General features: G+C 38.8%; 1 protein-coding gene across 1 annotated transcript; it reads left to right on the top strand.

Moving 5' to 3' along the window:
- The first annotated feature begins 2,136 nt into the window (after positions 1 to 2,136).
- Positions 2,137 to 2,917, top strand: LOC106981840 (spindlin-3-like). Its single transcript, XM_053201646.1, is given in 3 exon segments — positions 2,137 to 2,367; positions 2,671 to 2,777; positions 2,779 to 2,917. Coding segments are annotated over 3 exon segments (477 nt in total).
- Positions 2,918 to 27,064: the final 24,147 nt, after the last annotated feature.

Below are 27,064 nucleotides of genomic sequence, written 5' to 3'. Positions count from 1 at the left end.
TGGAAATTCCTCAAAAAGTTAAAGAGAGAACTACCCTATGATCCAGCAATTGCACTACAAGGTGTTTACCCAAAGGTACAAAAATACTGATTTGAGAGGACACATGCACCTTGATGTTTATAGCAGCATTGTCAACAATAACCAAATTATGGAAAAAGTCCATATGTCCATGGACTGATGAACAGGTAAAGAAGAGATGATACACACACACACACACACACACACTGGAATATTATTCAGCCATCAAAAAGAATATCTTGCCATTTGCAACATCATGGATGGAGCTACAGTGTATTATGCTAAACAAAATATATCAGTCAGAGAAAGAATAATACCATATGATTTCACTCATATGTGGAATTTAAGAAACAAAACAGATGAACATAGGGGAAGTAAGAGGAAAATAGGAGAGGGAGGCAAACCATAAGAGACCTAACATAGAGAACAAATTGATAGTTGTTGGAGGGAAGATGGGTGGGTTGGAGGATGAGCTAAATCAGTGATGGGTTAAGGAGGGCACTAGTAGTGATGAGCAATGGGTGTTGTACATAAGTGATGAATCACTAAATTCTACACCTAAATATAATACTGCAGCACATGTTTACCAACTGGAATTTAAACAAAAGCTCAAAAAAAGGAAAAAAGAGAAGCATATTGGTATATCTGTATTCACAACTCATTGAAAAGAAAAGAAAAGAAAAGAAAAGAAAAGAAAAGGAAAAGAAAAAACAGACAACAATCCAGAACAAACTGAAGGTTACCAGAAGGATGGTGGGTGAAGGGATGGGTTAAATAGGTGACAGAGATTTAGGAGTACATTTGTTGTGATGAGCACTGGATGTTGTATTTAAGTTTTGAATCATTAAGCTGTACATCTGAAACTAATATATACAGTTTTTACTAAGGGGAATTTAAATAAAAACTTTAAAAAGGCAATGGAAAATGTTAATATTTTGCTGTGAGTCATTTAGAATGGAAGGTGTGCTTATAGTTGATTGTTTTCTTCTCCAGGTCAATTTTCTGAATTTTACACCAGGCTTACATTGTTAATGTAATTATTTTGCAATCAGCGAAAAAGAAAAAAAAAAGAGGGGAAAAAAGGAAACAAAATATCTTCAAGAAGTCTGAGAATGACTAATCAGTAAAAAATACCTAGAGATTGGTTGGTTCAGCACATTTCTCTGGTCCTATCTCAAATCCTCTTAAATGACAGGAAAGGTAGGTTTCTGTACATAAAGAATAACTCCAGAAGGGCAAGGGGAAAGAAAAGGCAAATACTTGAAAGGTGTAAGGCAGATGAGGCAGTGGCACCAGGGCAGGAGTGGGGAGCCTGGAGTTTTGAAATGGAGAGGGGGCGCTTAGACGTTGTGGGAGGGTGTTTGGGGCCAGGCTCCTGACTTTGGAAAGGGGTGTGCAGGCTGACAAGGAGAGCTTCCTAGATCCAAGGCAGTGGTAGGCTTTGAGACTTGGAAGATGTGGGCGGAGTTTGGCAGGAAGGGGAGGATTCTTTCCAGGCAGGAAGCTGTGCTCCAGAAAGAGGGAAGAGACTGTGGCTGGCGCAGCGATTAGTGGGAGCCAGATGTGGCCGTGGAGGCACATCACATTAGGAGGGCTGGGGACACCGCCGCCATGCTCTTTGTTTGCCCGGCCACCCTCCCAGACATGCCGCCCCCCCTCCCCCGCCCCATCTATGCATTCTTCCCTCCTAGTTCTTATAAGCACAGAGCTAGTCGCCTGCTGATCCTCCTTGGCCACAGGCTCACAGCAGAAGCAGCAGCAAAGTGCCCGATTTGGGTGTGTAACGCCCACCATCCCCTGCCTTGGGGAGTCTGTACCTCTTGGTCTGGGAATTGTTGGACGCTTGGGGGAGAAACGGGGAGTGCTCCCTATTTCTTTTACTCTAGCCTCAGATCCCTTGCTCTAGTATAGGCTGAAAGAGCTGGGCAGGAAGTTTACTGCAGGCATGCAGCCAAGATGTTTTGATTTCCATCTTTCCTGTATAGTTTTCAGGTAAAATTTAGGCGCGGGTGACGGGGTGCAGTAATTAAAAGAAAAAGCTCATCTTGTCCTGCATTGAATATATTTTTTTCTTAATTTCCTTTCTTGGCCCTCCTTGCTACTGTGCTCCTTGCAGGTATGAAGACCCCATTTGGAAAGGCGTCCCCATTTGCAGGACAGCCGTCTAGGACAGGCACAGAACATACCAGTGTGTCTGTTACCATGATGAAGAGAAAAGCTGCCCACAAGAAGCATAGGAGCAGGCCCACCTCCCAGCATCAGAGGAGCATCGTGGGCTGCAGAAGTCGGCAAGGATGGAAAGATGGAGATGAATCTCTAACACAGTGGAAAGGAACCATTCTGGATCAGGTACCTGTAAATCCCTCTTTGTATCTTTTTCAAATATGATGGATTTGACTGTGTTTATGGATTGGAACTTCACAGAGATAAAAGAGTGTCCTTACTTGAAGTCTTCTGTAATACAGTTGTATCGCCTAGAATCAGTGATACACACTTAGCAGAAATTATGATTGGGAAAGCAGTAGAACATATTTTTAAGATAGAGGAAGGTTCAAAAATGAATTGAGGGGGATGGTCTTAGCTCAGGCACCTGTCATGAACACATGGTTTTATATTACTTATGAGAAAGATCCTGTATTATATATGTACCAGCTCTTAGATGATTATAAAGATGGTGACCTACGCATCCTTCGAGATTCCAATGATTCTCCTCCTGCAGAGAGAGAACAAGGAGAAGTTGTGGACAGTCTAGCAGGCAAATGTAGAATATGCCAAAGATGATGGCTCCAAGAGAACTGGCATGATCATTCAACAAGTAGAAACAAAACCCTCTGTGTACTTCATCAAATTTGATGATGATTTCCATATCTATGTCTATGATTTACTAAAAACATGTTAAGGATCATCTTGAAATTTGCCGAAATGTGAGACTTTGTAAAATCTGTACACACAAAAGGTCTTGATTGGTTTCTAATTTTTAAGAACAGTATTCTCACTTTTTGCATGCTTTTGCCAAAAAAAAATGAAACTTTCACCCTCTCAGACATTTTTGGAGGAAATCTTTTCTCCTTCTTTCCCAACTTTTAATTGGTTCTTCCCCACAGGAGAATGATTGATTTGTCTAACTAGTGAATAAGGTCTGACATCCAGTGGCCCTTATTTTTATATTGTGTAGTGGTAATGGTTTCTTTTATGGTGTCTTAGCAGGACTGTGGAACACATAGATTAGAATCAGTGTTCAGTGATCAATAGGCTTAATGATGTTTTAGGTGCTGGCATTGGTAAATAGAAATATAATAGACATTTGTTAGGTTTTGTTTTGTTTTGTTTTCAACTCTATACTGTTTCTTGGTTGATCCTATGAAACCTATGTGCAGAAAAGTGTGAGCCCTACTGCAGCAGAAAATAGGTAATGGAATGGGTCATATATGTTCCATTATTAAAGGCATTAGTGAAGGTTAAACTAAGTGTAGAAAAAGCAAGTTTGAAAAATAGGCACTGTTTTGGAGAAAAGCACCTGAGCAAAGCCAGTGCTTTCTCATCGGGTTTCTGATAAAAGCTCCATTAGCAGTAACAGACAGGCCTTGGACTTTTACGACTTTGGGGCTGGGACTCATAGCAGTACAATTAACCACTTGGGAAATATCTTTAAAATTAATTTAAGTTCACAAGCCATGGAGTCCAGACTACCAACACAGGCAGACTGGTCTCCTGCTGGGAGTGAAACCAAAAAGATATTCTCTTGTCTTTGATGTTTTCTCTGTCTGCTTTTCTTCCTTTTGATGGCACTAAGTCTCTTCTCAGATATTTGACTGACAACAGCAATGTGGATCTGTATTACCTATTGTAATAATTCCTGGGGACATAAATTTGCTTGGGATATCTTTTATAATAGCTGGGGATTAGTTTGCTTTCTAATTTTTTGGATGTGAGGCTGATACTGTAATAATCTTGTATCCTACTGATACTGTGGACTCTTAAAAACTGTGTGACATGCAGCTGTGGGATTAGATTAATTCAGCTCCTGAGGTCATGAAGGAACTACATCTGATCAAGAGGAAGACAGTCCAAGCTGCAGCTGCTGAAGGAACCCCATTATCTGTACAGACATCTTTATGAGATCTGTATGGCTGAAATGAGAAAACAAGAAATTGGGAAAGACAGAATTTTGGACTTTAATTCCTTTGGACCTTAAGATAGAAATTTAATTTGGAGCATTTATTTTTCCCTAGAAGTTTAATTGTTGGCATGGGTTTCACACAGTTCAAATTAAGGCATTTTTATTATGTTGTTAAAATTGTATTATTTGGAGTATTTTAGTGCTATTTTTGAGACTCATTATGTAATCTTTGTAAGCTATAGCAAATGATGTGTCTGGATATAATTGTAAATTGTGGATAAAATAGGGACTGAACTTTCAGGCTGGAATGTAAGATAACTTTGGAGTTAATTACTGTTCTATTCTGAATCCTTTCAGCTTTCTATGGGCAAAAGCAAAACCATTCACCAGTCTTACACAGATGGGAGCAGGATATTCCTAAGATACTATTGTCTCCCCCAAAGGGGGAAGTCAAGCCCTGTTTGTTAACCATAGTCTTGGGTATAAACCACAGTGGCTTAAGAGAACAAAAACATGCATGGGTATGATGGGATTTATTCTCTGCCTCCGTTTGTGGTTCTGACTCAAGAAAAAAGAAAGAAAAAGATTTGCATTTCTCAAAAATACTTGGAAGAAAAATTCTACCCATGTCCACTTGTGATACTCATTCAGTTTTCCATATAAGAAGATGAATAACTTAATGAAATTGGGAAAAAAAAGGTTATAGATAAGTAGCCTAGGCCCCGTTTGGCTCTTGAGTTTATTTCTCATTGCAAGGTATGAGAAAGACTGCAGTCCTTTATTACATGGCTGGGTACACATCCGCTCTGTAGACCATTCTATACCTTTGGGGTGGGAGATCCCATTGTCTTTAAACTTGGGGTAGAAGTTCATGTTAAGCTCAGGTCCAATCCATGTACTCCAGTCCAAATCTACCATCAAATAAAGCTGGTATTTATTTTTTATTACTTTAAAATTTTTAATATATAAGTTGTTTTGGGGGGAAAACCCACATGCTTCTGGTAAATTCAAACAGTAAAAAAGGGTATACAGTAAAAAGTCGCCTTTCTTCCTTCTCACCCCTGGCCTCCGTCTCCCAGTCCCAATTTCCGAAAGTAACCACTGTTACCAGTTAGTATGTGTCCTTCCAGAAATAATAAAAATATTTACAAGCATAATTTCTATGTGTATCAGTTTTTGACACAAATAGTGGCATACTAAACGTGCTGTTCTGAAATTTGTACTCTCACTTCATATATTAAAACTAATATTTTAATCCCTCATTTATTCCTGTGTATATATTTTAGTTGGTTCAGAATCTGTAAGGGAAGGAGGCATGATTAATTCAAATCTTCAAATCCCATCCTAGTTTAATGAAAACTTGCATGTCCCTGAAAACCCACTATTTCTGCCAGGCAAATTTTTCTGAATAATAGAATGTGAAATCAATGTGAATGTGATATATTTTGTGGGAAGAAATCCTTAAGAGAGGCTAGTATATTTTTTATTGAGGGAAGATAAAGGTAGGATCAACTATAAATTAAAATTATGGTAAAATTTACAGTAATATAATCAATAATACTAAAATGAAATAGGATGAACAATCTTTTTTTTTGTTCCAACTTCCACTCGTATTTACTGCCATATGCAGATTGAAGCTGCTCGTTTCTATTTTCCTTTTCTAACAATGCTTTCCTGCATGTAACAGGAAACTTATTTTTTTAAGTTTTTATTTAAATTCTAGTTTGTTAACATACAACATTATATTAGTTTCAGGTGTACAATATAGTACTTCAAAACTTCCATACATCATCCTGTGCTCATCACCACAAGTGCACTCAATTCCTATCACCTGTAAACCCATCTGCCCACCTACCTCCGCTCTGATAACCATCAGTTTGTTCTCTATAGTTAAGAGTCTGTTTCTTGATTTCTCTCTCTCTTTCCTTTCCTTTGCTTATTTGTTTTGTTTCATAAATTCCACACATGAGTGAAATCATATGGTATTTGTCTTTCTTTGACAGAATTATTGAATACTCTCCAGCTCCATCTGTGTCATTGCAAATGACAAGATTTCATTGTTTTTAACAGCTGAATAATATTCCATACATATATATACATGCTACGTCTTTATCCATTCATCAATCAGTGGACACTTGGACTGCTTCCATATCTTGGCTATTGTAAATACCACTGCAATAAACATAGGGGTGCATGTATCCCTTTCAATTTGTGTTTTTTGTATTCTTTGGGTTAAATAGCCAGTAGTGCCATTGCTGGATCATAAGGTAGTTCCATTTTTAACTTTTTGAGGAGCCCTCATACTGTTTTCAATAGTGGCTGCACTTGTGTTGTTGATTTTAGCCATTCTAACAAATATGAGGTGATATCTCATTGTACATTTGATTTACATTTCCCTGTGCTAAGTGATGATGAACATATTTTCATGTGTCTGTTGGCAATCTGCATATGTTCTTTGAAGAAATGTCTATTCATGTCTTCTGCCCATTTTTGAATTGGATTATTTGTTTTGGGTGTTGAGTTTTACAAATTATTTATATGTTTTGGATACTAACCCTTTATCAGATATGTCATTTGCAAATATCTTCTCCCACTCAGTAGGTTGCTTTTTAGTTTTGTTGATTATTTCCTTCACTGTGCAGAAGCTTTTTATTTTGATGTAGTCCTGATAGTTTACTTTTGCTTTTGTTTCCTTTGCCTCAGGAGACATATCTATAAAATTGCTGCTATGGCTGATGTCAAAGAAGTTACTGCCTGTATTCTATTCTAGGATCTTTATGGTTTCAGGTCTCACATTTATATCTTTAATCCATTTTGAATTTATTTTTGTGTATGGTGTAAGAAAGTGGTCCAGTTTAATTTTTTGGCATATTGCTGTCCAGTTTTCCCAAAACTGTTTGCTGAAGATACTTTTTTTTATATGAAATTTATTGTCAGATTGGTTTCCATACAACACCCAGTGCTCATCCCAAAAGGTGCCCTCCTCAATACCCATCACCCACCCTCTCCTCCCTCCCAACCCCCATCAACCCTCAGTTTGTTCTCAGTTTTTAACAGTCTCTTATACTTTGGCTCTCTCCCACTCTAACCTCTTTTTTTTTTCCTTCCCCTCTCCCATGGGTTCCTGTTAAGTTTCTCAGGATCCACATAAGAGTGAAACCATATGGTATCTGTCTTTCTCTGTATGGCTTATTTCACTTAGCATCACACTCTCCAGTTCCATCCACGTTGCTACAAAAGGCCATATTTCATTTTTTCTCATTGCCACGTAGTATTCCATTGTGTATATAAACCACAATTTCTTTATCCATTCATCAGTTGATGGACATTTAGGCTCTTTCCATAATTGGCTATTGTTGAAAGTGCTGCTATGAACATTGGGGTACAAGGGCCCCTATGCATCAGTACTCCTGTATCCCTTGGATAAATTCCTAGCAGTGCTATTGCTGGGTCATAGGGTAGGTCTATTTTTAATTTTCTGAGGAACCTCCACACTGCTTTCCAGAGCTGCTGCACCAATTTGCATTCCCACCAACAGTGCAAGAGGGTTCCCGTTTCTCCACATCCTCTCCAGCATCTATAGTCTCCTGATTTGTTCATTTTGGCCACTCTGACTGGCGTGAGGTGATACCTGAGTGTGGTTTTGATTTGTATTTCCCTGATAAGGAGCGACGCTGAACATCTTTTCATGTGCCTGTTGGCCATCCGGATGTCTTCTTTAGAGAAGTGTCTATTCATGTTTTCTGCCCATTTCTTCACTGGGTTATTTGTTTTTCGGGTGTGGAGTTTGGTGAGCTCTTTATAGATTTTGGATACTAGCCCTTTGTCCGATATGTCATTTGCAAATATCTTTTCCCATTCCGTTGGTTGCCTTTTAGTTTTGTTGGTTGTTTCCTTTGCTGTGCAGAAGCTTTTTATCTTCATAAGGTCCCAGTAATTCACTTTTGCTTTTAATTCCCTTGCCTTTGGGGATGTGTCGAGTAAGAGATTGCTACGGCTGAGGTCAGAGAGGTCTTTTCCTGCTTTCTCCTCTAGGGTTTTGATGGTTTCCTGTCTCACATTCAGGTCCTTTATCCATTTTGAGTTTATTTTTGTGAATGGTGTGAGAAAGTGGTCTAGTTTCAACCTTCTGCATGTTGCTGTCCAGTTCTCCCAGCACCATTTGTTAAAGAGACTGTCTTCTTTCCATTGGATGTTCTTTCCTGCTTTGTCAAAGATGAGTTGGCCATACATTCGTGGGTCTAGTTCTGGGATTCCTATTCTATTCCTTTGGTCTATGTGTCTGTTTTTGTGCCAATACCATGCTGTCTTGATGATTACAGCTTTGTAGTAGAGGCTAAAGTCTGAGATTGTGATGCCTCCTGCTTTGGTCTTCTTCTTCAAAATTACTTTGGCTATTCGGGGCCTTTTGTGGTTCCATATGAATTTTAGGATTGCTTGTTCTAGTTTCGAGAAGAATGCTGGTGCAATTTTGATTGGGATTGCATTGAATGTGTAGATAGCTTTGGGTAGTATTGACATTTTGACAATATTTATTCTTCCAATCCATGAGCAGGGAATGTCTTTCCATTTCTTTATATCTTCTTCAATTACCTTCATAAGCTTTTTATAGTTTTTAGCATACAGATCCTTTACATCTTTGGTTAGATTTATTCTTAGGTATTTTATGCTTCTTGGTGCAATTGTGAATGGGATCAGTTTCTTTATTTGTCTTTCTGTTGCTTCATTGTTAGTGTATAAGAATGCAACTGATTTCTGTACATTGATTTTGTATCCTGAAACTTTGCTGAATTCATGTATCAGTTCTAGCAGACTTTTGGTGGAGTCTATCGGATTTTCCATGTATAATATCATGTCATCTGCAAAAAGCGAAAGCTTGACTTCATCTTTGCCAATTTTGATGCCTTTGATTTCCTTTTGTTGCCTGATTGCTGATGCTAGAACTTCCAGCACGATGTTAAACAACAGCGGTGAGAGTGGGCATCCCTGTCGTGTTCCTGATCTCAGGGAAAAAGCTCTCAGTTTTTCCCCGTTGAGGATGATGTTAGCTGTGGGCTTTTCATAAATGGCTTTTATGATCTTTAAGTATGTTTCTTCTATCCCGACTTTCTCAAGGGTTTTTATTAAGAAAGGGTGCTGGATTTTGTGAAAGGCCTTTTCTGCATCGATTGACAGGATCATATGGTTCTTCTCTCTTTTTTTTTTTTTTTGTTAATGTGATGTATCACGTTGATTGATTTGTGAATGTTGAACCAGCCCTGTTGAAGAGACTTTTTCCCATTTCATACTCTTTCCTGCTTTTTTGAAGATTAACTGAGCATATAATTCTGGATACATTTCTGGATTTTCTATTCTGTTCCATTGATCTGTGTCTCTGTTGTTTTAAATATTTTTTAATGTTTATTTTATTTTGAGAGAGAGAGAGAGAGAGAGAGCCCAAGCAGGGGAGGGGCAGAGAGGGAGACACAGAATCCGAAGCAGGCTCCAGGCTTTCAGAGCTGGACATGGGGCTTGAACTCATTAGCCACGAGATCATGACCTGAGCCAAAGTCGGATGCTCAACCAACTGAGCCACCCAGGCGCACAAGTTTTTTAAATAATTTTTTAATATTTACTTTAATTTTTTTGAGAGAGAGACAGAGCATGAGCAGGGGAGCAGCAGAGAGTGAGGGAGACACAGAATCTGAAACAGGCTCCAGGCTCTGAGGTGTCAGCACAGAGCCCCACACAGGGCTTAAACTCGGGGACAGCGAGATCATGACCTGAGTCAAAGTCAGACACTCAACTGACTGAGCCACCCAGGAGCCCCCCATGTGTCTGTTTTTGTGCCATTACCATACTGTATTGATCATGAGAGCTTTGTAATATAACTTGAAGTTCAGAACTGTGATGCTTCCAGCTTTGCTTTACATTTTCAAGGTTGCTTTGGCTATTCACGGTCTTTTGTAGTTCCATACAAATTTTAGGATTGTGTGTTCTTCTCTGCGAAAAATACTGTTGGTACTTTGATAAAGATTGCATTAAATGTGTAGATTGCTTTGACAATTTAACAATATTTTCTCTTCCAATCCATGAGCATGGAATGTCTCTCCATTTTTTTGTGTCATCTTCAATTTTTCTCATCAGTGTTTTATAGTTTTCAGAGTACAAGACTTTCACCTCTTTGGTCAGGCTTATTTCTAGGTATCTTATTATTTTGAGTGCAATTGAAATTGGGATTGTTTTCTGTCTGCTGCTTCATCATTGGTGTATAGAAATGCAAAAGATTTCAAGAAATTCTTTTTAAACAGGTTTAAAAGTTACCAGGCATCATTTATTCATGTAAGTAAAATAGTCCAGAAGTTGGATGGGTTTCAGGGACAGGTTTAGGCTGTGTCTGATTTTTTTTAGGTTTTTCCCTCCTCTGTATGTCAGTTTCATCTTCATGCCATCTTTCCTCATGGTAGCAAAATTAGAGCAGGAGTACCATACAGCAGTTCCAATCTACAGGAAGATAAATAACCTATGTCTTGTCATGCATAGTGTACTGGTTTAGGTCACATACCTGCATCAATGACTTAAGTCTTATTGATTGTGCTGATTGGCTTAGCCAGAGAATGTGTTCCATCCCTGAACCCTAGGATATATGTCCCTGGAAACGAATGGATTCCTAGTAGCATCAAGGGAATGAGTAATGAATACCATGAACCAATCACAAATCTCTAGTATAGCTTCTTTTTTTGATAGTATCCACAGACACCTTTCATCTCACATATCCACTTTTAAAAATGCACACACTTACATGTAGTAAATTTATGTCCTCAGAGGCAGAGAACCGAAAGTCATTTCCAATGATTGCATTTAATGCTAAGTCTAGGATCTCTATTTGGTATGTGGCCATGTTCAGATCCATCATCATACCAGTCTTGTCACCTGTAGTTAAATTATAAACTACACTTCATCCCAACATACCCAGTATACGATTGTGAAGAAGTAACTAGAGAAATATAATTTAAAAACTATCATTTTAAAAAGGGAGGAAGTAGAAAACAATACACAGTAGTTTCTAGTTCAAAACATATCATAACTTGGGAGAATCTGCCCTGGCTTGATCAGCCCATCTCTTTTTGTTCTCTAAGAGGATCTTGGGTAAATGCACTTTTTGGAGGATAAGCAGATTTACCAGTCTACTTAATCTTTTGTCATTTCTTGTGCCTGAGAGATATTCTGTGGTTAGACAATCAGTTTTTGCTGTTGTCCAGGATTGGAGTTTCTTTAATGTAGTTCTCAAACTTTAGCACATATTAGAAATCACCTGTAAAACTTAAGATACAGATTTCTGGAGCCATCAATAAAATTTTAATTCAGTAGAGATGGGGTAGGGGCCAAAGATTTGTATTTCTAACAAGTTCTCACAGAAGACTGATGCTGCTGGTCCTGAAACCCTACAATGGAAATCAGTGGCTTTTAGTGGCAATTGAGTCAGGACAGAGTATGTCCTTCCCATTCCTTCTAATAAATTTACCTGTGGTACTTGCTAAACTATAAATTCCTGAGCCCCACCTTAGATTTAATTAATCAAGTTCTCTTGGCATGAAAGTGGGGGGGCCTGGAAAAACTCTACCAGATATTGCAGGTGATTCTGACCATTATTATTTATACTGATTGGGAAACACTTGTTTAGGAAACTAGGCTTTTCATGTCCCTAATATTATATCTTCATAAGCCTTCCATCTCTTTTCCCTTCCTGCATAAATCTTAGTTAGGTTAAGGAAATTGACTTTTCTAATCCTACAAGTTTCCAAATTACCGAAATCATTTTTAAATAGAATTTCAGCCAACCAGTAACTAAGTGAGCAAAGCTTTATTTTATTTCCACACTGTTTTAAGATAGACAAGTTTCAACTATGGAGATGGTATCTTTGGCCTTGGCCTAAGAAGCATATATTGAGGGCCATGTGTCCCCCACGACAGCATAGAATAGGGGAAAATAATAGAATAGAATGAGGCCAGTAAAATGGGAATTAAGTCCAGAATCAATTAGTTCTGTGTTTTGAGGCGAGTGACATAATCTTTCTAAGCCTATTATTGTAGGTCATAATCCTTATCTTACCTTGTTCTTTGGGGAAATAAAAGAGAAACTTTATCTTTAGTATATAACCTCGTGCATTGCATGTACTTAACCAATTTTAACTCCATTTAATTCCCCAGACGGTAAGCCCACGTCCTTCTGGTAAACCTTTCTTTATATTGAGCAATGCTCCAGTGACATTTAGCTAGGGAATATATCCACAAATTCTATTAATGAAATGTGACTCCAAAGAAGTCTTTGGATATACATTGCTGCTTCCTTTTCCTAGTAAGAGCTTTACCAGAGAGCTCATTAAACTTCATAACATTTCTGAGTGGTTAGAAAGGCTGAATGTTACCCTACTGTGTAGATTCAATCATTCATTTATTCAACTACTTTTTGATGATAGTGATGGAGGTAGATAGGGTCCACACTTTTAGCAAACTTACATTCTCACAGGGGTAAGAAAGAAAGCAAATATGTAGACAAATAACCTATACAATTTTGAAGAATGATATGTTGTATGAAGAAAACAAAGCAAAGCAATAGAATAGAGAGTAATTGCAATAAATGAGCTACTTCAACTAGGGTTTGTTAGAAAAATATGTTAACTGAGTGAATATTTGAACAATGAGAAACCAGCCCATGCAACAATTTGGAGAAGTGATCTAGAGAGAAAAACAAGTTGAAAGACTGGAATACCTAAAATTTTGTATTCCTGGTTATTAATTCAGTCATGTGTTTCATACTGAGACCTATAGCTAACTATTCTTCTCTACTGTTTTGTACATCTGACTCACTTTGTTGCTGTTAGTTTTTGTTTTTGTTTTTGTTTTGAGGTCAGAGGACATTACAGACAACAGGATTGTGCATTTATTTTTCAATTGTTACCCTGATCCTGGAGGTGAAATTAGGGGGTAAGAAGTCACTGATTAAATGGAAACAACAGATTTCTTCTTCTACCCAAATCCATGAAAGAGGAACACAGCACAGAGTTAAAGTTGAAGCCCATACATAACAAATTGAATGTGTATACCTATTTTTCTGGTTACCATTTCAAACATACACTACAAGACATTTGCATAATTTAGTTTACATCATTCATTTCTGGAGGTTAGTAGGATGACAGTAAGCATTTACTGAGCACCTAGTATGTGCCAGCCACAACTTAAACTTCACAGGATACTGGGAACTAAGTGTTACAATCTCCGTTTTAAAGATAAGGAAGTCTAGCTTAGAGAAAAAGAGGAAATCAGAGTCACACAACTAGCAAGAGTGCTGGAAGTGAACCTCTAACAATTGTATAAATAAGAAAAAAGCAAAAGTGCCAAGAAAGGAGATAAAGTAATTTACAGCTGTGCTTTTCCTATTCTTCCTTACCTATCACAATCTCTCAACACACACTTTGTTCCTACTGTTAAATCTACTTTATTCATTCATTCATTCACCAATTTATTTAACACCTACTATGTTTCATTCACTGGGGTATTTCAGTGAACAAAACAGTCAATAATCCCTGTCCTCATGGAGATTACATGCAAACAAGGGGCAGCTGATAATAAACATAATAATTAAATAAGTTATATGGGATGTCAGAAAGCAACACTATGAACATTTTGTTCTGTTATGAACAGAAAGAAAATTAGAGTAAGGTAAGAGGTAAGGTTAGGGTAAACTTTATGGAGATGATAGCTGATCAAAGACATAAAGGAAGTGAGGGGGTTATCCAAGAATACATAGAGAAAAAGAACATTCCAGGCAAAAGGAATTGCTAGAGGAAAGACCCTATGGTGGGTGTGTTCTCAGCAAGTTCAAAGACCAGCAAGGAGGTTAATTTGTCTAGAGCTACATAAGTGAGGGACAGAAACATAGGAGAAGTCAGAGATTTAATAAGGGAACAAATCATATAAAACCTTATAAGGCATGGTAGGAATTCTATATGAAATGAGGAGCCTGTCACAGGTTGCACATTCTGCAATAAGGTTAATGCTTCAAAAATTTATTACATATGGTTTGGGGGTCAATATTTGTGGAAGAAATGGGAAAGAAGCAGAAGTACCATGTGAGAAGTCAAGCTCTGATAAAGACACAATAAAAGTGTCAGCCACAAACTCATACACTGATGAATCACTAGATGTAGGCTGCCTGGGAAAGATGTCACCTTGCACAAGGCTGCTCTGTGCAGCTTAGGCAATGCTTAATGGGGATGGCAGTTGAAGCTGGAGGAATGACTGTCAATTAAGAGGAGCTTCAGTGTGTATTTCCATGTCCACAGAGTCACAGCAGATTTTGAGCAGATAATTGACCTATTTTTTTAAATTTCCAGATACATTTAGTTAATATTTTAGGATTAAGATTCATTCCAACATTTATGCACTTTGCTTTTCCTTTTTTTTATATGAAATCTATTGTCAAATTGGTTTCTATACAACACCCAGTGCTCATCCCAACAGGTGCCCTCCTCAATGCCCATCACCCACTTTCCCCTTCCCCCTACCCCACATCAACCCTCAGTTTGTTCTCAGTATTTAAGAGTCTCTTATGGTTTGCCTCCCCCTCTGTTTAAAACTATTTTTTCTCCTTCCCTTACCCTATGGACTTCTGTTAAGTTTCTCAAGTTCCATATATGAGTGAAAACATATGATATCAGTCTTTCTCTGACTGACATATTTCATATAGCATAATACCCTCCAGTTCCTTCTACGTTGTTGCAAATGGAAGGATTTCATTCTTTCTGATTATTGAGTAATGCTCCATTGTATATGTAAACCACATCTCCTTTATACATTGATCAGTTGATGGACATTTGGGCTCTTTCCATAAGTTGGCTATTGTTGAAAGTGCTGCTATAAACATTGGGGTACATGAGCCCCTATAAATCAGGACTCCTGTATCCCTTGGGTAAATTCTTAGTAGTGCCATTGCTGTTTCATAGGGTAGATATATTTTTAATTTTTTGAGGAACCTCCACACTGTTTTCCAGAGCAGCTGCACCAGTTTGCACTCCCACCAACAGTGCAAGAGGGTTCCCGTGTCTCCACATCCTTGCCAGAATCTATAGTCTCCTGATTTGTTCATGTTAGCCATTCTGACCAGCATGAGGTGATATGTCAGTGTGGCTTTGATTTGTATTTTGTGATGACGAGTGACATTGAGCATTGTTTCATGTGTCTGCTGGCCATCTGGATGTCTTCTTTAGAAAAGTGTCTATTCATGTCGTCTGCCCATGTCTTCACTGGAATATTTGTTTTTCGGGTGTGGAGTTTGGTGAGTTCTTTATAGAATTTGGACAGTATCCTTTATCTGATAAGTCATTTGCAAATGTCTTTTCCCATTCTGTCAGGTGCCTTTTAGTTTTGTTGATTATTTCCTTTGCAGTGAAGAAGATTTTTAACTTGATGAGGTCCCAATAGTTCATTTTTGCTTTTAATTCCCTTGCCTTCAGAGATGTATCAAGAAAGAAGATGCTGCAGCTGAGGTCAAACATTATTGCCTGTTTTCTCCTCTAGGGATTTGATGGTTTCCTGTCTCACATTTAGGTCTTTCATCCATTTTGAGTTTATTTTTGTGTATTGTGTAAGAAAGTGGTCCAGTTTCATTCTTCTACAGGTTGCTGTCCAGTTCTCCCAGTACCATTTGCTAAAGAAACTGTCTTTTTTCATTGGATACTCTTTCCTGCTTTGTCAAAGATTAGTTGGCCATAATTTTGGGTTCAACTCTGGGTTCTCTATTTTATTACATTGGTCTATGTATCTGTTTTTGTGCCAATACCATACTGTCTTGATGATTACAGCTTTGTAGTAGAGGCTAAAGTCCAGGATAGTGATGCCTCCTGCTTTGATTTTCATTTTCAACATTACTTTCTCTCTTTGGGGTCTTTTGTGGTCCCATACAAAATTTAGGATTGGTTTTCTAGCTTTGAGAAGTATGCCAGTGCAATTCTGATTGGGATTGCATTGAATGTGTAGATTGCTTTGGGTAGTATTTTCATTTTAACAATATTTATTCTTCCAATCCATGAGCACGAAGTGTTTTCCCATTTCTTTGTATCTTCTTCAATTTGTTTCGTAAGCTTTCTATAGTTTTCAGCATACAGATCTTTTACATCTTTGGTTAGGTTTATTCCTAGGTATTTTATAATTGTTGGTGCAATTTTGAATGGGATCAGTTTCTTTATTTCTCTTTCTGTTTCTTCATTATTGGTGTATACAAATGCAACCAATTTCTGTACATTGATTTTATACCTTGAGACTTTGCTGAATTCATGTATCAGTTCTAGGAGCTTTTTGGTGGAATCTTTCTGGTTTTCCATGTAGAGTATCATGTCATCTGAAAAAAGTGAAAGGTGACTTCTTTGCCAATTTGGATACCTTCTATTTCATTGTGTTGTCTGATTGCTGATATTAGGACTTCCAACAATATGTTAAACAACAGTGGTGAGAGAGGACATCCCTGTCGTGTTCTTGATCTCATGGAAAAAGCTCTCATTTTTTCCGTATTGGGGATTATATTAGCTGTGGACCTTTCATGTATGGCTTTTATGACATTAAGGTATTTTATTTCTCTCCTGATTTCTTGACAGCTTTTATTAAGAAACGATGCTGTATTTTGTCAAATGCTTTTTCTGCATCTATTGACAGGATCATATCATTCTTATCATTTTTTCTATTAATGCGTTGTATCATATCAATTGATTTGCGAATGTTGAACAAGCTCTGCAGCCCAGGAATGATTCCCATTTGATCATGGTAAATATTTTTTTAAATATACTGTTTAGTTCCATTTGCTAGTATCTTGTTGAGAATTTCTGTATCCATGTACATCAGGGGTATTGGCCTGTAATTTTCCTCTTTAGTAGGGACTCTGTCTGATTTGGGAATCAAGGTAATGCTGGCTTCATAGAATGAGTCCAGAAGCTTTCCTTCCATTTCTATTTTTGTGGAGCAGCTTGAGAAGGATAGGTATTAACTCTGCTTTAAATGTCTGGTTGAATTCCCCTGGGAAGCCATCTGGCCCAGGACTCTTATTTTTGGGGGAGATTTTTGATAAATGATTCAATTACTTTGCTAGTTATAGGTCTGTTCAAATTTTCTATTTCTTCCCGTTCGAGTTTTGGTAATGTGTGGGTGCCTACTAATTTGTACATTTCTTCCAGATTGTCCAGTTTGTTAGCATATAATTTTTCATAGTATTCTCTAATAATTGTTTGTATTTCTGTGATGTTAGTTGTGATCTCCCTCTTTCATTCGAGATTTTATCTATTTGTGTCTTCTTTTTTTTTTGAGAAGTTAGGCTAGGGGGTTATCAATTTGTTTATTTTTTTAAAAATATCTCTTAAATTCATTGATCTGTTCTACTGGGTTTTTTTTTATTCTATATTGCTTATTTCTGCTCAAATTCTTTTTATTTCCCTTCTTCTGGCTTGGGGAGTCTGCTGTTTACTTCCAGTTCCTTTAGATGTGTTGTCAGGTTTTGTATTTGTGATTTTTCATTTTTCTTGAGATAGGCCTGAGTTGCAATGTTTTTTTCCTCCTAGAAATGCCTTTGCTGCATCCCAAAGGTTGTGGACTGTGCTGTTTTCATTTTCATTTGCTCCCATATATTTTATAATTTCTTCTTTAATTGCCTAGTTTACCTATTTATTTGTTAGTAAGATGTTCTTTACCATCCATGCATTTGGAGACTTTAAATTTTTTTTTCTTGTGCTTGACTTCAACTTTCATAGCATTGTGATCTGATAATACGCATGTCATTTTTATATTTATTGAGTACTGTTTTGTCACCCAATATGTGATCTGTATTGGAGAATTTTCCATGGACACTCCAGAAAAATGTATCTTTTGCTGCTTAGGATGAAGTTCTGAATGTATCTGTCAAGTCCATCTGCTCCATTGTATCATTCAAGTCCATTTTTTTATTGGTGTTTTGCCTAGATGATCTGTCCATTTCTGTAAGTGGATTATTAAAGACCCCTGAAATTACCATATTCTTATCAATACGATTGCTTATGTTTGTGATTATTTGATTTGTGTATATGTCCCAACTTGGAGGCATAAACATTTACAATCTTCTTGATGGGTAGATCCCATAATTATGATATAATGCCCTTCCTTGTCTCTTGTTAAAACCTTTAGTTTAAAATGTAGTTTGATATAAGTATGCTATTCCAGATTTCTTTTGACTTCCAGTAGCATTATAGATGGATTCCACGCCTTCACTTTCAATCTGAAGGTGAGCATAGGTCTAAAATTGGTGTCTTATATACAGCATACAGATGGATATTGGGTTTTTTTTAATCCATTATGATACCATATGTCTTTTGATTGGAGCATTTAGTCCACTTACATTCAGAGTTATTATTGAAATATATGGAGTTAGTGTCATTTGTTACTTGTAGGTTTCATGCTTGTGGTGATGTCAGTGATGTTTCTGGTCCTTTGTAGTCTTTGCAGCATAACACTCACAGAGTTCCCCTTAGGATATCTTCCAGGACTGGTTTACTGGTCATAAACTCCTTCAGTTTTTGTTTGTCTGGGAAAGCCTTTATCTCTACTTCTATTCTGAATGACAGGCTTGCTGGACAAAGGATTCTTGGCTGCATGTTTTTTTTTTTCTTATTCAGTATATTGAATATTTTCTGCCACTCCCTTCTGGCCTGCCAAGTTTCAGTGGATAGTTTGGCTACCACCCTTATGTGTCTACCCTTGTAGATTAAGGACTGTTTGTCCCTAGCTTCTTTCAGAAGAGAGATACTCCTTATCTTTGAGATATCTCTCTCTTTTAGAGAACTCTTTATCTTTGTATTTTTCCAGTTTCACTATGATATGCCATGGAAAAGACCTATTCCTGTTAAATCTGAAGGGAGTTATCTGTGTCTTCTTTATTTAGATGCATGTTTCCTTCCACAGATTAGGGAAGTTCATTGTTATATTGTTTTTCAAATAACCTTTTCCCCTTTCTCTCTCTTCATATGGAACTCCTATGGTATGGATATTATTAAGTTTCATTCAATCAGGTATTTCCTTAATTCTCTCCTCTTGGTCTAGTGTTTTCTTATCATTCTTTTTCTTGGCTTCATCATTATCCATAATTTTATCTTGTATTTCACTTATACTCCCCTCTGCTTCTTCCATCCTTGCTGTCACTGCATCTAGTTTATTTTATACCTCAGTTACAACATTTCGTAATTCATCGTGACAATTTCTTAATTCCTTGGTCTCTGCAGCAATATATTCTCTGCTGTCTTCTATGCTTTTTTCAAGCCCAGCTATTAATCTTATGACTATTATTCTAAGTTCTTTCTCAGATATATTGTTTATATCTGTTTTGAGCAATTCTTTAGCTGTCCTTTCTTCCTGGGATTTGTTTTGAGGAGAATACTTCTGTTTCATCATTTAGGCTAGTTTTCCCTCCCTTTTGTATTTTTAATAGCTTGTTATGTGTCATGTGCCTGCGACCACTATGATATTAACAGGAGGTCATGCACTGTCTGTAGCCTGACCCTTTAGGAGGTGTTTTTGAAGTGTGTTGCATGCTCTCTGTTGTGACTCTGGTTGCTTAATCTCCCTACTTGTAGTGGTGGTTCAGACCTTCAACCAGGTGTGCTTTGATTTGTTCATTGAAGTCACCCTGGAGAAAAAAAAAATTAAAAAGGGGATTAGTGGAAGAATGCTTATCCCAATCAAAGAGAAAAATGACAGGGGTGGAGAAAAAAGGAAAGAAAAAAAATTGACCAGGCAGAGAATCAGATAAACTATACAGCTTAATCGAGAGAGAGAGAGAGAGAGAGAGAGGAAAATAAAGAAGGAGATACAGCATAGCTGTTAAAAGAATATATTAAAATTTTATGCTTAAACAAACCAACAACCAGAATAAACAGACTAGAGAAGGGAAGAAATAAGAAGAAGAAAAGGAAGGAGATTATATACATACATATATAATTGATCAAGAATCAAATCAGAAAATGCAAAACCGCTGGACGGTTATCTGATGGTGCCTTGCAACCAGTGGCTGCATTGGTCTGGAGGAGGGGCTGTCTGGTTCCTTCAGTGTCAACCTTGCTTTGTTAGATACATAGTTACCAGTCATGGAGGGGCTTGGATCAGTGTAAGCGGGACCTGCCTCCAGTGTGGGCCCCTTGTCTATTCCCTGCCACCCCACCTTATTGGTGATGGGTAGAAAAATGGCGACATCCAAGTCTATCCTCCCTGGGTGTCCCAAACCACTCTCTTCAGGCCATCTTCTTGGTGCTGTGCATGCATGAGCAGGCCAGTTTGTTCCTTTCCAGTCTACTGCACCACCCAGTCACTCAGCTGGGATTCAAACCCTGATGTCTTAAAGGATCCCGCTCTTCACACCCCAGTTGCAGGGTAGAGCCACTCCACAAGGCACCCAACAAAGTCTCTGTGGTTCCTCACAGTGCTGTGTGGGCACAAATGGTTTGGTTTGTCCTGCTCCACAGTCTCCCACACCTCCCAGGCACTTGGCTGGGATTCAAACACCTATGTCTTAAAGCATCCTGATCCTCATGCCCTGTTTCCAGAGTATTTCCACTCTGCCCAGCCAGCCGACAAAGGTCCTCTGGCTGGTGGGCACCTGCAGGGCCATTTGTCCATGGAGCAGCTATTTGTCTTCTTCCAACAGCACTCAAGGAAGTTGAGTGCTCTATCCAATTGTGCCTCTGAGCTTACTACTGAACCTGGGGCTGGCTCACCTCCTCCCTAAGCACGTGCACATGGTGGCCAGCCCCAGTCTGGAGACATTTAGAAATTGGCCCCACAGTTAGAAATTGGTTCTTTCAGATCCAACGTGGCAGAGAAGTAGGGGGACCTGAGTTCCCTCAAACACAACAGTGTTGAGGCCAAAGAACTTTGAATTCCAAAAGTTTGGGCTACAGAGTGACAAAGACATCTCCAGGGGCCCACAGGGACAACATGGTGGCCATAAGTGCATGATTGCAAACTGGGAGAGATAAAACAGGTCACGTAGGCACAGATGGGAGGGATCTCCTTCTGCAGAGAGAAAAAGGGAAAACAAAGAAAGGGTGGAGAAGCAGAGGACTGTATCTGGACAAGAGAAAAACCACAGACTGGGATGGACAAAGATCCAGTCTCTAACTGCAGGGCTTTTTCTGGACTGGGGCTAGCTGCCCTGTTCGTGCACCTGGGGAGGAGGGGAGCCAGCCTCAGGCTTGATAACTAGTTCAGAGGCGTGTTTCCCAGTGGGAAAAAGCAATCCCCTTATTGGAGCAATGTGGGAAGGCAGTATATAACCATTCAAAGGATAAAGATTGTCTGCGCCCACTAATTAGATGCCATATATCAGCGTCACAGAGCAGCACTTCCCCAGAACCAGGGTGTACAAAGTGGGACCCTTTCAGACATTGGTGTTTAAACCCCAGCCAAGCGCAAGGGAGGCATGGTAGTTGGTGGAGCAAGACAAACCGCCTTAATTGTGCCCAGGGCACTGTGAAGAATGCCTGAACAGAGTGGTTTGGGACACCCGGACCGTGAAGGAGAGACTAGGCTGTCATGATTTTTCTCCCCATCACCAACAAGCTGGGGCTTCAGGAAATGGACAGCGGGCCCACAATGGAGGCAGGACCTGCAAACACCAAACCACACCCCTCCACTCCTGGTAACTGGGATCTACTGGAGCAGGATTGATGCTGACTAACCAGACAGCCCCTCCTCCAGACCAGCACTGCCACCAGTCCCAAGGCACCCAGCAGTTTTGCACTTCTTGACTTAATTCTTGGACAATTCTTATTATATATATATTTTTTCCTTTCCTCCTTCTTAATTTCTTCTTCTAGTCTGATTATTCTGGTTGTTGGTTTGTGTCAGAAGACATATTTAATATATTCCTTTATACCTGTTACATATCTCCCTTTTTACTTCCCTTTGTATTTCCCTCTGAATTAAGCTGTATAGTTTTTCTTTTTTTTCCTGGACAATTGTCTCTTCTTTTCTTTTTCGCCAACCCTGTCATTTCTCTCTTTGTATGGGATAAGGCCTTTTCCATCAACAATGCCACCACCCCCATTGTTTTGTTGTAGCTAGTGTTGTAGGTTTTTTTTTCTGTTTTTATTTGTTTGCTTTTCCAAGGCTACCTCAAAGAAAAATCAAATCACACCTGGTAGAGGGTCCAAAACATCACTACGAGTAGGGAGATAAAGCAACCAGAGTCACAACAACAGAGAGCAAGTAACACTCTCCAAAAAATACCTCCTGAAGAGCCAGGCCCTGGACAGTGTATGACCCCTATTTAATATAGTCGTGCTTGCAGGTGCAGGACACATAACAAGCTTTTAAAATCCATAAGGCCAGAAAAGTAGCCAAAATGATGAAATGAGAGAATTTTCCTCAAAACAAATCCCAGGAAGAAAGTACATCTAAAGAATTGCTCAAAACAGATATTAACAATATATCTGAGCAAGAACTTAGAATAATAATCATAGACTAATAGCTGGGCTTGAAAAAACCATAGAAGACAGCAAAGAATCAATTGCTACAGAAATCAAAGAACTAAAATATTATCATGATGAATTTAAAAATGCTGTAGGGGCGCCTGGGTGGCTCAGTCAGTTAAGTGTCTGACTTCAGCTCAGGTCTGATCTCACTGTTCATGAGTTCGAGCCCCACATCGGGCTCTGTGCTGACAGCTTGGAGCATGGAGCTTGCTTTGGTTTCTGCATCTCCCTCTCTCTTTGACACTCTCCTGCTCACACTCTGTGTCTCTCTCTCAAAAATAAATAAACATTAAAAAAAATTATAAAAACAAATGTAAATGAGGTGAAAAATAAACTAGAGGCGGTGACAGTGAGAACTGAAGATACAGAGGGGAGAATAAGTGAAATACAAGATAAAATTGTGGGAAAAAATGAAGCTCACAAAAGGAGACATAAAAAAAATTCTGGACAAGGAGGGTGGAATTAGATAACAAAGTGAAGCTGAGAAAAAGAGAGATAAGAAAATTCTAGACCAGGAGAAGAGAATTAGAGAACTAAGTGATTTAATGAAATGTGATACCATCTGTATCATAGGAATTCCAGAAGAAGAAAAGAGAAAGGGATAGAAGGTGTACTTAACTCATAGCTGAGAACTTCCACAATCTGGAGAAGGAAACAGACTTTCAAATCCAGGATGCACAGAGAACTCCAAACATATGTAACAGTAATCGATCTTCTGCATGACACATCATAGTGAAACTGGCAAAATACAAAGATAAAGAGAGAATGCTGAAACCAGCTAGGAGCAAACAAGCCTTAACCTACAAGGGTAGACACATAAGGGTGGTAGCAGACCTATCTACTGAAACTTGGCAGGCCAGAAGGGAGTGGCAGGAAATATTCAGTGTGCTGTATAGGAAAAATATGCAGCCAAGAATCCTTTATCCAGCAAGGATAGAAGGAGAATACAATACAAGGAGAAATAAAGGCTTTCCCAAACAAACAAAAACTGAAGGAATTCATCCCCACTAAACAAAAACTGAAAGAATTCATCACCATTAAACCAGCCCTACAGGAGATCTGAAAGGGGAGTCTGTGAGTGGAATTTTGCAAAGACCACAAACGACCAGAGACATCACTTGAAGCATGAAACCTACAGAAACACAATGAATATAAACCCATATCTTGCAATAAGAACACTGAATGTAAATGGATTAGATGCTCTAATCAAAAGATATAGGGCATCAGAATGGATAAAATAAAATGAAAAAAGAGCCATCTATCCTGTCTACAGGAGACCCATTTTAGAAATGAGTTCACCACTTTCAGATTGAAAGTGAGGGGGTGGAAACCATTTATCATGCTACTGGAAGTCAAAAGAAACCTTTAGTAGCCATAGTTATATCAGATAAACAAGATTTTTTAATATAGAATTTATTGTCAAATTAGTTTACATACAACACCCAGTATTTATCCCAAGAAGTGCCCTACTCAATGCCTATCACGCACTTTCCCCTCCCTCACATCCCCATTAACCCTCAGTTTATTCTCAGTCTTTAAGAGTCTCTTATGGTTTGTCTCCCTCCCTCTCTTTCTTTTCCTTCCCTTCCCACATGATCTGCTGTCAACCTTCTCAGGATCCACATAAGAGTGAAAACATATGGAATCTGCCTTTCTCTGTATGGCTTATTTCACTTACCATAACGCTCTCCTGTTCCATCCACGTTACTACAAAAGACGAGATTTCATTCTTTCTCATTGCCATGTAGTATTCCATTGTATATATAAACCACAATTTCTTTCTCCACTCATCAGTTGAAGGACATTTAGGCTCTTTCCAAAATTTGGCTAGTGTTGAAAGTGCTGCTATAAACATTGGGGTGCAAGTGCCCCTATGGATCAGCACTCCTGTATCCATTGGGTAAATTCCTAGCAGTGCTATTGCTGGGTCATAGGGTAGAACTATATTTAATTTTATGAGGAACTTCCACACTGTTTTCCAGAGCAACTGCAACAGTTTTCATTCCAAACAACAGTGCAAGAGGGTTTTCATTTCTCCACATCCTTTCCAGCATCTATACCCTCCTGATTTGTTCATTTGAGCCACTCTGACTGGCGTGAGATGATATCCCAGTGTGGTTTTGATTTGTATTGCCCTGATGAGGAGTGATGTTGAACATCTTTTCATGTGCCCATTTGTCATCTGGATGTCTTCTTTAGAAAAGTAACTATTCATGTATTCTGCTCATTTCTTCACTGGATTATTTGTTTCTTGGGTGTGGGGTTTGGTGAATTTTTTATAGATTTTGGATACTAGCCCCTTGTCCAATATGTGATTTGTAAATATCTTTCCCCATTCTGTTGGTTGCCTTTTAGTTATTTTGATTGTTTCCTTTCCAGTGCAGAAGTTGTTTTTTTTAATCTTTATGAGGTCCCAAAAGTTCATTTTTTACTTTAATTCCCCTGTCTTTGGAGATGTGTCAAGTAAGAAATTGCTGCAGCTGAGGTCACAGATGGATTTTTCCAAAATCTACAAAGAAAGCACCAAACTCCACACATGAAAAACAAATAATCCAGTGAAAAAATGTGCAGAATACATGAATAGACCCTTGTCTGAAGAAGACATCCAGATGGAAAACAGGCACATGGAAAGATGCTTGACGTCACTCCTCATCAGGGAAATACAAATCAAAACCACACTGACATATCACCTCACGCCAGTCAGAAAGGCTCAAATGAACAAATCAGGAGGGCATAGATGCTGGAGAGAATGTGGAGAAACGGGAACCCTCTTGCACTTTTGATGGGAATGCAAACTGGAGCAGGCACTATGGAAAACAGTGTGGAGGTTCCTCACAAAATTACAAATAGACCTACCCTATCAACCAGCAATAGGATTGCTAAGAATTTACCCAAGGGATACAGGAGTGCTGATGCATAGGGGCACTTGTACCCCAATGTTTATAGCAGTACTTTCAACAATAGCCAAAAATGGAAAGAGCCTAAATGCCCTTCAACTGATGAATGGATAAAGAATTTGTGGTTTATATACACAATGGAATGCTACTTGGCAATGAGAAATAATGAATTCTGTCCTTTGCAGCAACGTGGATGAACTGGAGAGTGTCGTGCTAAGTGAAATAAGCCATACAAGGATGCTAGGGAAAATGGCAACATAGGAAGGTGTTGGGCTCACCTCATCCTGCTGACCACTTAGATTCCACCCACACTGCCTAAATAACCCAGAAAACCGCCAAAACACTGGCAGAATGGACTCTCCAGAGCCAAGTGTAGACAGGAGGCCAACAGAAGAGGATCAACCCCGTCTAATACACTAGATCCCACCAAAGCAGCATCACAAGCCTGGCAGTGTCAAGTAGCCTACACAGGGACCACAGCAATCCACAGTGAGTCGTGCCTCTGGGAGAGAGGAAGATAAGGTACACACCAGTCTGCGTGTGGCCCCAGCGGTGGACTGGGGACACATATTGGTCAGACTGAGGCCCTGCCCACCAACACAAGTTACTCCAGACAGCACAGGGGAAGTGTCCTGCAGTTCTGTGCCACCCCTGGGGACTACCCAACATGACTAAATGGAAAAATTCTCCTCAAAAGAAACTAAAGGAAGTAGCGACAGCTAATGAATTGATCAAAAACTAATTAAGCGATATAACGGAACAAGAATTTAGAATAATAGTCATAAAATTAATCACTGGGCTTGAAAAAAGTATAGAGGACAGCAGAGAACCTATTGCTACAGAGATCAAGGAACTAAGAAACAGACAGGAGGAGCTAAAAATGCTATAAATGAGCTGCAAAATAAAATGGAGACAACCACAGCTCAGATTGAAGCGGCAGAGAAGAGAATACGTGCATTAGAAGATAAAATTATGGAAAAAGAGGAAGCTGAGAAAAAGAGAGATAAAAAAATTGAGGAGTATGGCGGGAGAATTAGAGAACTAAGTGATGCAATCAAATGGAACAATATCCGTATTATATTAATTCCAGAAGAGAAAGAGAGAGAGAAAGGGGTTGAAGGTTTACTTGAACAAATCATAGCTGAGCACATCCCTGATCTGGGGAAGGAAAAGGCATTGAAATCCAAGAGGCACAGAGAACTCCTTTCAGATGTAACTTGAATCAATCTTCTGCACGACATATCATAGTGAAACTGGCAAAATACAAGGATAAAGAGAAAATTCTGAAAGCAGCTGGGGTAAACATGCTCTAACATATGAAGAGAGACTGATAAGACTCGTGTCGGATCTATCTACTGAAACGTGGCAGGCCAGAAAGGAATGGCAGGAAATCTTCAGTGGAAAGAACAGAAAAAATATGCAACCAAGAATCCTTTATCTAGAAAGTCTGTCACTCAGAAAAGAAGGAGAGATAAAGGTCTTTTCAAACAAACACAAAGTGAAGGAAT

The sequence above is a fragment of the Acinonyx jubatus genome, chromosome X (genome assembly GCF_027475565.1).
Source record: "Acinonyx jubatus isolate Ajub_Pintada_27869175 chromosome X, VMU_Ajub_asm_v1.0, whole genome shotgun sequence".
Lineage (NCBI taxonomy): Eukaryota > Metazoa > Chordata > Mammalia > Carnivora > Felidae > Acinonyx > Acinonyx jubatus.
Note: the sequence above shows the minus strand (reverse complement) of the source record. Positions and strands in the feature narration are given on the sequence as shown.